This window comes from Oculina patagonica, chromosome 13, assembly GCF_052425735.1.
Source record: "Oculina patagonica isolate OP01 chromosome 13, crgOcupat, whole genome shotgun sequence".
Lineage (NCBI taxonomy): Eukaryota > Metazoa > Cnidaria > Anthozoa > Scleractinia > Oculinidae > Oculina > Oculina patagonica.
Window position 1 is genome coordinate 34,304,997 of NC_135770.1, and position 11,386 is coordinate 34,316,382.

The following is an 11,386-nucleotide window of genomic DNA, read 5'->3' on the forward strand; positions in this document are numbered from 1 at the left end:
AATCACACTGCTGCTGATGTTGTGTAACCAAAGTTTATTACAAATTAGGTATGTAGCTCTATGCAAGACCCAGCTAGAGATGTTTACGGTAAGTTATATAAGAAAACTTTCAACATTTGTTAAGCCGATTTTTTTTAAGAAGAAAAAACAGTTCCATTTCTGTTACAAGGAATCGAAGCCTCTGAATTAACATTTCATCCAAATTTTGCCGATATTGCGCGGATATCCACCCACTAGTGTCAGAGTGCCATCATCAAGTTTCCAATAGTTGGTGTCTCTGAAGAAATAGGTTCGGCCATTACCGCTCCAAGTCATGGCGGAATCCATGTAATGCGGGAGACCTAGAACATGAACCAAAAGACAAATTAGACAAACATATTTAATCAAATTCAGACTACTTCTCTTTTATTACCCCGATGTATTCATCTTCCTGCATTTATGCGCGACGCAAAAACAGCAAGAAGAAAGAACACTTCGTTGCATAAGCTAAATTTCCACGCTAGAAATTGGAATTCTCTCCTTAGTAACTGCCCCTTTTATCATTCGTTCCTTCGTTCCATCACTCGATCACTCGTTTTTTTGAAATTGTTTGTTTTGGTGTTAACACTGGGGATAAAGAATCATGAAGTATTGCGGTCACAATTTTTGCAGTGATCATGTTGTCAGAAGAAATGGAAGAAACACAAGCCTATTTACGAATCTGAAAAGCTACGGTCTCTAGCCTGCTGCATAATAATTAAGAAAGTATTCCAAAAAAATTATAATTATAAGATACTATAATTAAAAGATTGAGACTGCACGGACAGTTACTTAAAGTTTCACGCACGAGGCGATCATCAGACTGTGCCGTTAATAGCAGTTGAAAGAAAATTTAAACTACATTCATGGAGGGCGGTTTGAGCGATCCTGCTTTTGATTGGCTGCATAAAACTTGTTTTCGTGCCTGCACTTGGTGATTAATTCAGATCTCTTATTGAGGAGAGTAGATCTGTCAGCGGATAGAATGCAGAGCTTCTCTGTCAGACACAAATTGCAGCGAGACGGGTTTCCCCTGTAAGAGCTTGCTCGCGTGACAATTGACCACTTGATTGAAAAATCGGTGTTTTTGTCTCTTTGGTCCCAGATGTATAAGATATAAGATATGCGTAGGGTGGAGTGGAGGACGCGGTGGCCTATTGATTAGAGCGGTGGACTATCAATCGAGCGGTCCTGGTTTTAAGCGCTGGCCAAATCTTGGCGTTGCGTTCTTGGGTAAGACACTTAACTCCCCCAGTGCCCTCTCTTCACCTAGGATGTATAAATGGGTACCAGAGGGCAACCTGAGAGAATTTTGGGGAGTACCCTGCAATGAACTAGCTTTCCATCCATGGGGAGTAGCAATACTCGCTATAGTCTGCGTAGCTGGCAGGATAAGCGCAACGCGAGAAAAATCGCGGGCGGTTTCGCAGCTCGACTCCGCCGTTTGCCGTAAACAAAGCACTTGCACTCGGTCGCGCCTCATGGCCAGCTACGCAGGGTATACGTACTACCTACGGAAACCGGGATAACCACTCGCAGTTGTAGGTCACTAGCTCGAGAATGGATGTACGTCGATAAGAAATATAAGAGGAAAACGCGCACTGCCGCTTTAAGTTGGTAAGTTCCTTACCCCAAATTGAAATGTCTCTTGGGTAACCAGAGTCTACTGCTCTGTTGAACTCGTTATAACGCCAGTACTGACTGCCTTTGAAAAAATACGTCTTTTTATTGCCTCCCCAAACAAACGCTGCATCAGGGTTGCTGAGTGTCGATGGCAGGCCAAATTGACTGATGTCTCTGGGTCCTTCCTCAAGGACGTAGCCATAGTACTTCCAATACCTGTGTAATACGTAAAGGTTTAAGTATAACAAATAATCAATGATTGTTAATTGATTAATAAATAAATAAGCTGATCGTAAAGAAAGAAAGCCTTTTTGAGGGAATATTGCTTATTATCGACCTTGTGGTGACATGGCGGGCGCAATATATCGTCAATATGCAATGCCAATATCCAGACTGGATTGGACCATTTGTGAAGAGATAATTCGTTCCAGAGTGATGGTCCAGAATGGGCAAAGGCGTGGTCACCAAAGGTGTTGCGGTAAGTTCTTGGGATCTTAAAGAGGCACTGGACGCAGGATTGGAACAAAGGCGATGGGATGTAATGAAGAGGGCTTGTAGACAATTTTTTAGATAATCTGGGGCTCGGTTGTTAATGTATGCGCGTCGACGGCTATGACGCGTATAAACTGTCTTATTAGTGTTCAAATCGGACCCGCTACTAAATCATGATTAGAGGTTTAATCGTTTACTCATTTATAATTATATCGATTGTAATTAGACGTCAACTTCACTGACTTACTGGCTTCCTTTGAAGAAAACGATCCTTCCGTTACGGTTTGTATACGCGCTGTTTATTGGTGTTTTGACATCCTTCCATTTAGATGTAATCTTTATCGGGCCGCTCTCTACTGCAAGTCTAACGGATAGCACCCAGAAATAGTCCCCACTAAACACATACGTCCTGCCATCCATGCCCATCAAGAATGAATCAAACCTCTTCACTTTGCAAACATCCAAAACCGGAAGAGAAGTAGTTGGTTTCTGGGTGGTGGTTGCTGCCTCCGTGGTGGTTGCTGCTTCTGTGGTGGTGGCTGCTTCCGTGGTTGTGGCCTGGGTTGTTGTTGTGGCCTGGGTTGTTGTTGTAGCCTCGGTTGTCGTTGTCGCTTCTGTGGTTGTTGTCGCTTCTGTGGTTGTTGTCGCTTCTGTGGTTGTTGGAGCTGCCGTGGTTGTTGGAGCTGCCGTGGTAGGAATCGGTGCACCTATAAATGCAAATCATTAATAACAATCACACTCATTTGCGCTTGAAGTTTTTCTCTGTTCTAGATATCTGGCGGCTAATGACGCCAACCGAAACCAAAGAAGAAACCAAGTGGATTGTTTCGCCATAAATTTCCAAGGAAGTTCAAGTGAAATAAAAAATCAGCAACATTTCCGTTTAGTCTTGCAAATTATACTTACCATAAAGTGCCTGTATGCCTTGAATATCGTCATAGGTGAGCTCGATATTCGGGAAATACCCTTTGTACCATGGGTACATGATGGATTCCCGCACGTTGGAATGTTCCAGGCCCAAACTGTGTCCAAACTCGTGAACCGCCACCCAGTCCAAGTTGATGCCGCTGCTCGTTCCTGTGGTGAATGTCTCGTCGTCGTCAAAATGCGCGTCACCGGACAAGCCTAAAATAGGAAGACCAAGATATTTAGTTATTTTAATATCCCCATAATGATGTCGACTGACGAGATTGTCACAACATCTCCATCGCTCCTTCTCTTGAAGCCTCAACTTTGTGCATGCATTCGAAGAATATTTCGGCATTTCTTTGAAGCGATCTCTCAAAGCCCATATGGCTTAAAGCTTCGTTCCTTCGTTTGCGAATTAAGAATATTATATTTTTTAAAGTTTTACTTGTAAATTTTAATTGTAAATATCAATAGTAATTTTTAACGTTTTAGATTTTTAAATTGGATTTTCTTTTTTAATGGATTTTTACTTTTAGACATAAGTACACGTAATAACGTTGTCACAGAAAAAAAAGGTAAAAGAGGAATTTATTAGCGTAGTTTCATAACTGGTAGCATTTACAGAAAACTCACGGGTTTTTATCTGCACACTCTGCACACTTTGAGTCCACTTTTTATGATGTAACAAGATTTGAATTATTCGTCATTTTGAGGCCATTTCTACGAATAAATTTCATGCATGCGCTTAATAAATTCCTATTTGACGTTTTCCTTTTTCCCTTTTTTCTATGACAACCTATGGCAACCTGACCACTTCTTGCAATTAGGTGTACACGTTTAAACGAGAACTTTATGTACTCCTAGAACGGGAGAAATGGCGTTATCTTTTGCAATTGGCTCTGACCGAAAAGCTTGCAGCGTCTGGGAACGATAATGTCAAAAGCTATTGACACTTACCTCTATTGTTATGCGGATAAAACGCATGCGCAAGCGTTCCCCCTGGTCCATCAAATGGATACGGATCACCATGATACAATCTTACAAATCGAATTAATATTTCCACATCATCGTCTGAAACTGACGGATCTGTTTGCTCCCTGATGGTCAGCTGACTAACTTCTTCCCATTTGCTGATCATTCTCCTGAGGATGTCGTTTTGGACATCCGGAGGAAGGTCGGGTGTGTTCGACAAGACTCGGTAGTTGAGTCTCTAAGATGAAGAGGAGGAAGAAATTGGCTCACCAGCTTTGCCACATACTGCATTGGTTTAAACGGTCAAAAAGCGAAGGGACTTGAAAAATGTGTTCGCTATAACAGAGAGTCATTACTTGGCTTCACACTAAAACGTAAGTTAGTTTCAAGCAAGCACTTGACTCAAGTGCGCATTTGCAAATCTGGCTTCACACTTGATGACAAAGTATATTACTTGAAGTACAAGCTGTCAATCATCTTCAAAATCGTGACAACGCTGCACGCCGCTTTCATTTGTTCTCATTTTCTATTGGTCAAGTGGGGTGTAGACCATACTTGGCGGCGTAATTCGGCTTCTTTGAACTACGAAAGTTTCCATGGTCACCAAGTAAAGTTCAAGTAAGTACGTTTTACCCCTTCACACTCAAACTAGGTTCCACGTGTACGTAGATTATACTTATCGATACTTACGAGCCCTAGTGTGAAGCCAAGTATTACGCCGGGGCACTATTTCAAAACATTTTTTATTAAATTTGGCTCGATCTCAACTATAAAGGTATCGCTGAAAATTAAATACCGTATTTCCTCAAATAAACGCCGGGTCTCGAATAAACGCAAGGTTTCCAAAGAAGAGTTGTAAATAACCCCCACAAGCATTCATTTGAGGTATAAAAAGCTGCAGTTGTAGTGAAAAAAGTGTAAATCTCTCAAAAATAATGTGTAATTAAAACCCTTGTTTAATAAACTCTGGGCTCGAATAAACTGCCAGAGTCAAATAAACGCCGGGTCCACAAGGTGAAGTTTGAAAAAAACGCTGTAGGCGTTTAATTGAGAAAATATGGTACTTTGGAATTACTTAGTACCGGGCTTATGTTGTCTTCTTAGTTAGTTAACGACATAAATTTTGCCTATATGTAAGAATTGGCCAGTGCCCCTGATGTTGTCGAATAGTTGTGAAAGTGTCTTGTGAACGTTTTAAATTGCACGCGCTTAGCGTTGTTACCGACGTGTGTGGAGCGGGAGAAAAGCGACAAGAGCGGGAGAAGGCTTCCCCCGCCCTGCCATCAGCAGATCGCGTTAGCGGACCTAGTAGTACGATGGTTCATTTCACTTAAAATCACTGACCTTCGTTTGCCACCTTGATCCTTGAAGATAATAACGTTTCGTTCTTCTTGCGGATCCAACTGTTTGTTTTAGATGTTTCGAGACACCACAACGAGGAATTACAAATAACTTCTTAGTTTCATCGTCCAGTATTCCAGTCACTTTTATTCCAGCCATGTGCTGGATTTCAGAGATTTTGTCCGTTATATTAACGGTTTGTCCAGGTTGTTTCAACCCGTACGTCACCATCCATTTCTGAAAATGAAATTCAGTTTCAGGTTTTTTACTAGTTCCCCTACACAGTATAGTGTTCCTATTTTCAAAGTTTTTACCTAGGACTCCTTAAAGGGGCAGTGTCGCCATGTTTAGTACTACTTGAAAATGCAATAAAGGTGTTGGTATAATTGGTATAATTGTCGCCATGTTTGTGGAGGGGGACAGGGGGGCGGGAGCCCGGGAGAAAAGGGGCGGGAAGCGGGAGGAGAGGGGGCGGGAAGCGGGATTTTTAAGGTGGCGGGAACCGGGAGAAAACGAGTGAAATTTCGTAACATTTCATTATATTTCACAATGGACATGGAAAAAACAGGAGAGAACCGCTACGGAAAGGGGCGGGAGGCGGGAGTAAAATGTACGGGAAGCGGGAGTAAAAGGTACGGGAGGCGGGAGGTTCAGACCCCCCTGTCCCCCCCCCCCCCCATGTTTAGTACTACTTGAAAATGCAATAAAGGTGTTGGTTTAATTGGAAATCCACTCATCGTGGTCTGGCCTTAAAGGTGGTTTGGCTACGGATGGATAGTACATTAGTGGCCTTAAACTTGGAAAAGTTGGGCCAACGTTTTTAAGTTTGACAGTGTTACTTAGAAGAATATCACTCATAAACCATTGATTGCGTTTACTCACACCCAACCTCGTTCCCAGGGCTTTTCCCATGGTGATACCGCGTCTCCGACCATAAGGACATGTGGACATAAACTTCTATTGTGATTGCAGCCCTAAGCTTTGATCCGAGTAGACGATAACAACAGATTATGTTTTATTCGCATAATCAGATGTTTGACAAATAAAAGTAGCGCCGAATGGTAAATAAGAGGACGAGACTTGTATCTCTTCTGCGAGCCCGAAACTTTCCTATCAATTCCCAGCCTTGTAAAAATGAAAAGAAATTGAAACTTTCCGCAAACGGGTCGCGAACAAAGCGAGACGACGAGACCCTAAAATTCCTGAAAGGAGCTTACTTATTGAAGGACCATGCGCCATACATAACATAAGCTAATTATAAAATTTGTAGCATGATCTATAAGTTCTTTATGTGACGTGGCCTTTCTGGTATTTTTTCGGTGATAATCCTTCGTCGCTCCAACGAGTCGACTTGGGGCAAGACTATTTGCACCCGAACCGGATCAAATGAAGCGTTCGCTTACCGGAGGTTAAATAAAATTCGAATTCGCAGTAATTTCTGAGAGAATTGTGTTATTTTGGAAAAGTGGTCGCTCGTGGAAGGTCGTCGCTTACGGCGGAGACTAGTTGTTTAAATAGTCTGACTGTGACAAGTTCTCGCTTCCAGACACGCCAAGTCCAGTCCAGTAACAACATTCCTGTCGCAGCTTTGTCGTCGCGTTGAATGATTTGTGGTATAATGTCTATACAGTGTCTATTAAAAACACTAATTCTCAGTGAACGGCCCCCCAGTTTACGATTACGTCTCGTTTTCTAGCTATAGCATTCCTTTGACCTAAAATTAGTAAACAGCCGCTCTTTTTTTCTTCCCCTGCTCAAACGACATCTGAGATTCGACAGAAAAAATTTCATATTTTCGTGTTGTGCCATTGGCTACTCAGTGCTCGGTTTTGAATTTTTGCAATAGTGTTACAGATTTACTCATCATTTTCTAAATTTTACGGTATCGTGACAGCTACTTACAACCGGGTTATGTTCTCAACCTCCGACTGTCGTCTATATTGTTACTTGAGTATTAATTCCCCTGGAACGAGAAGACGCGGTGTGGTAAAATGTCGCGGGAAACGAGTCTCCAACCTTCGTATCGCACAATTCTTTAAATAATAACTTTAAATACCGCTCAGAAGAGGAGAAATATTGAGACTTTGTCACTTCAACACTACGTGCTGTAGAGGCATGTACATGACCCCTCAGTTTTTTTAATGACTGGGCCCGGGAAGGGGGGTACTCGAAATAACCTCGGGTAGGTTGGCTGCGGCCCAGCCTCCTTAACCCCTGACCCTGTTTAAGACACGAACCTCTGATTTTCCTACCCTGTTTAAGACAGAATGCCAATTTTTGATACCCCGTCTTAGACATAAACAAGCACCTCACTGGCTTTGATGTTATCGTGAATTAAGCTAAGTATCAATGCCGAAATCAATGTAAGTCAGCAATACGGAAGAACTTGCGAAAATTTGGCTTGTGACTCAGTTTGTATAAATTTACAACTCTGAAGGTATATAAGCCTATCCTGTTTGACATTGGTCCATGTGAAGATACCTTGTTTAAGACAAAAAGGGGTAAAATATATACCACGTTCAAGACAATCAAGCCTGAAAAACATACCCTATCGGGCCGCACGTCCCCGTTAAGCCCTTCTAAGGAGTACCCTCCCCCCCTTCCCCGGGTGTCTGGGTACAAAATCATGCTGTTAAGAATTGTTGTATTTTGAGAGGCTCCGTTGGCAGTGAATATGCCATATTGCTGCTATCCAAAATAAAATGGAAACTCGGCGACATTCACTTACCTCTACGACCTCATCAGTGACACTTGCAATTTGTTCTTCAGACGGCTTGCTCGGATCAGTCAAAACGGGCGCTGCGAAACTGAAATCACTGCACATCAGGCAGAGGAAAGAAGACGTGATGACAAGCCACACTGAACAAAAACCTTCAAGTTTCAACGTCATCCTGGCAGAATCCACGCTCTTCGTCTTTGCAGGGGCGAAAATTTCAAGCCTTTCTTCCCTCCTGCAGAAAATTCTAAAAACTCTTCGAAGAAAGGACTCTTTACCCAAGGTGTTAAAGGCAAAACATCTAACGCATGTGAAGTGTGAATGCAGACAAAGCACGTTTTATAATATGGCATTTAAAAACCGTAACATGACACGGGGCTTGAGGTGACAAAATCACAGAAACCGGAATTTATTAGAAATCAGATTAGATATAAAAAATGTCCAGTCATTCTAACACCGTACGTGCTCGTGCTGCAGTTTCTTAACCCGCGAAGTTTTGATAAGCATATTTGGTTGGCATTGCCAAGGCTCGAACCCAAATAAATATTTCCAGGACTTCAAATTGTCATTGTCTCCATTAGACTAGTCACACACACGCCACAATTTGTAGGAACTGCAATTTATTATTTGTCATTATCTGTGTTAAGTAATCCTTAATTCCTTCCTCTTTTATATCTATTCACCTATCCATACTTGAAAAACGCAAAAGAACAACATAAATACAGTACTGTCAAACTCAATTCACTATTCAGGAATGCTCTTAATTATTTCTGTGGTAAAGAATATTTAAAATTTTCCTCGATCCGCTGTTATTTTCTCGCACTTAATGGATCCTTAATCTACTTATGCCGTGCCAATCCATGATCACTGAGGTTTATAAAGACTAGTATATCAGACCGTGACGTTAAAAAAGAAAACATTAGAGAGGTTAGGCATGACGTTATACGGCAAACGGCAAACGTGAGCTTGCCTTTCATTTTTTTTAATCTTTTTATGGAATTCTTAAATTTTAAATCCCTCATAAAAAGGGGAAAAATCCCACATTCATGAAAAACACAAAACTACTCATTTCCGCGTACGAACGCCAAACGGCAGACGGCAGAAATTGAATTTTTGCCGTTTGCGGGAAAAATAAACCCCTCTATTGATAATATTGCATATCATCCCGTGCGTGCGTGATAAGTGGATATCGGTTAAATCCCACAAGATGACGGAAAGTTTGTTTATAAAACTCTGAATAATGTTATTATAAGGGCAATAAGATTATCCTACCGTGACTGATTATCATTTTTTCGCTGCGAGGCAAGCCTTATCTTACTGTTACCCAGAGTTAACCATTAACTTTTATCGTCTACGTTGTAATTTTGAATTTTAGTCCCTTTATTTCTTTCATTATAGCACTGGCACTGCACGGAAGAAGACTAGTTGTACTTGTTGTAATATTGGTCCATTAAAAGTGACCTTTCATGCATTTTAATTAGTTTTTCTACACGTTACAGCGACGTCTGGTACGAGCATTTCCACAAAAAGAAATCCGGCAACAAGAAGGACTAGTGGGTTTTACTGATGCCCTGCTAGGGTAAATTCCGACAAGCAACACGGCGTTCAAACAGCAACATAGAAGAAATAAAATGGCGGGAAACGACAAGACCTTTGCTGAAATAGCGACAACCAAGGAAATAATTGAATAAGACAACTACGGCAAATCTCTCGGATTCTTAAAAGTTCGACGGCGTCATCAGCATGCAGAGCTTGTTTTTAGGTCCCGCAGATTTTAGGCAGAAAGCTATCAAGTCGAAAAGTGGATAAATACAATTAGTCAAAAACTTAAGCCAGATGTCTAGCTGAGCGAGATGCAAAACCACCCTTAACTGGCTTTAAGAAAAAAACAATTCACATATATGTAGAAGAAGAGATTTGTTGAACAATTTGACTATAAAACTTTGCGATAAAATAGAAAATTAAACCAAGATGGTTTTAACATTTTCTATTTTGTCATAATGTTGCTCAAAAAGATAATTTAAAAAAAGCTTAAAAGGGATAAAAAGTTATAAAGATCTTAAATACAAAACGTATACCCAAAACAGGTGCACTGTTTTATCGCCAAACTATTCCCCTCGAGAATCACATAACAACACAAAACCAAGTTGAATGTAAATGTTCATTTAACACGATGATGACTTTAGGGTCGAAAACGTTTTGTTTTTAAGATCTTTATAACTTTTTATCCCTTTTTAGCCTTTTTAAAATTATTTTCTATTTTATTGCAATGTTTTAAAGTCACACATATGTCTTTCATATATTCACTTTGTCAGTGCAAAAATAATGACCCGTCAAGATCAAGAAGTTGGTGGAGAAATAGTTTTAGTGATGGAAATTTTGGATCAGCTGAGAACTAATTTTGTAAGTCGAGAAATCTTCATCGGTGATGAATAAAAACAGTTTTAACTGCCAATGATTAAATTTATTTTAACGGATCTTTCAAAATGCACGGGAAACTTCGGTTCTGTGTACTGGGTTCAGAGTCACTTCGTTTTCTTAAAAAAAAAAACGTTTTAACCGCGAAATTAAGTGCCCGAGAAAACTCCTGCTCTGTGTACTGAAGTTAGTCACGTCGTTAAAATACCTGAGAAACTCCTGCTCTGTGTATTAGTTACCCACGTCCGTATTCAGACAAAATGATGGAATTCCGACAGCGACATGCGAATCATTCTTAATTGCGACATGACAGACTTTGAAATTCAGACAGGAGACATGCATACCTACCGGCTCTGCGTTGTGTGGTTCCCTGTACAGTCGACTCTCGCCTTGCGGACAACCCGCTATTACAGACACTCGCTATTACGGACAAAATCTAGATCCCCGGCGTAAGAGGTTTGACTGGAAATGACTCCCGCTATTACGGACTCTCGCTATTACGGAATTACGGATACTTTAATATTACCAAAAGCACAATTTTATTATTTTAACTGTCAACAAAGCGGATATCTAGAACTTCTCATATAAAATTACTACGAAATAATGCAGTCTGGTGATCACTACCTCTCAAAACACAGTCAGAAGTCTTCTGAGCGATATATTCTTAGATCAATTGCTTGAGGCAGGAGTTTATAAACCGACTAACACACTGTTGAACCCATAGTAACAAGACACTGTTTTATTCAATTATCAAACGCAAACGAACGAAAAAATAAATAAACAATTAAAATTGCTGCGACCTGAGACGGATCTTCGACTGTTGTGTGGCGCGCTACAAACAATAAAGCACCCAAAGGTCGGCAAAAATCCGTTTGCCAAGAGAATGAAGGGAACGGT

At 40.9% G+C, this 11,386-nt stretch overlaps 1 protein-coding gene across 1 annotated transcript; it reads right to left on the reverse strand.

Moving 5' to 3' along the window:
• Positions 1-14: 14 nt before the first annotated feature.
• LOC144634386 (stromelysin-1-like) lies at positions 15-8,382 on the reverse strand. The gene is made up of 7 exons (XM_078493339.1): positions 8,084-8,382; positions 5,359-5,592; positions 4,000-4,252; positions 3,040-3,258; positions 2,381-2,840; positions 1,649-1,857; positions 15-341 (listed from the first exon to the last, which is right to left on the reverse strand). Exons 1-7 carry the CDS (start codon positions 8,243-8,245, stop codon positions 187-189), a joined length of 1,692 nt encoding a protein of 563 aa, XP_078349465.1. The 5' UTR covers positions 8,246-8,382; the 3' UTR covers positions 15-186.
• Between the last annotated feature and the right edge of the window lie 3,004 nt (positions 8,383-11,386).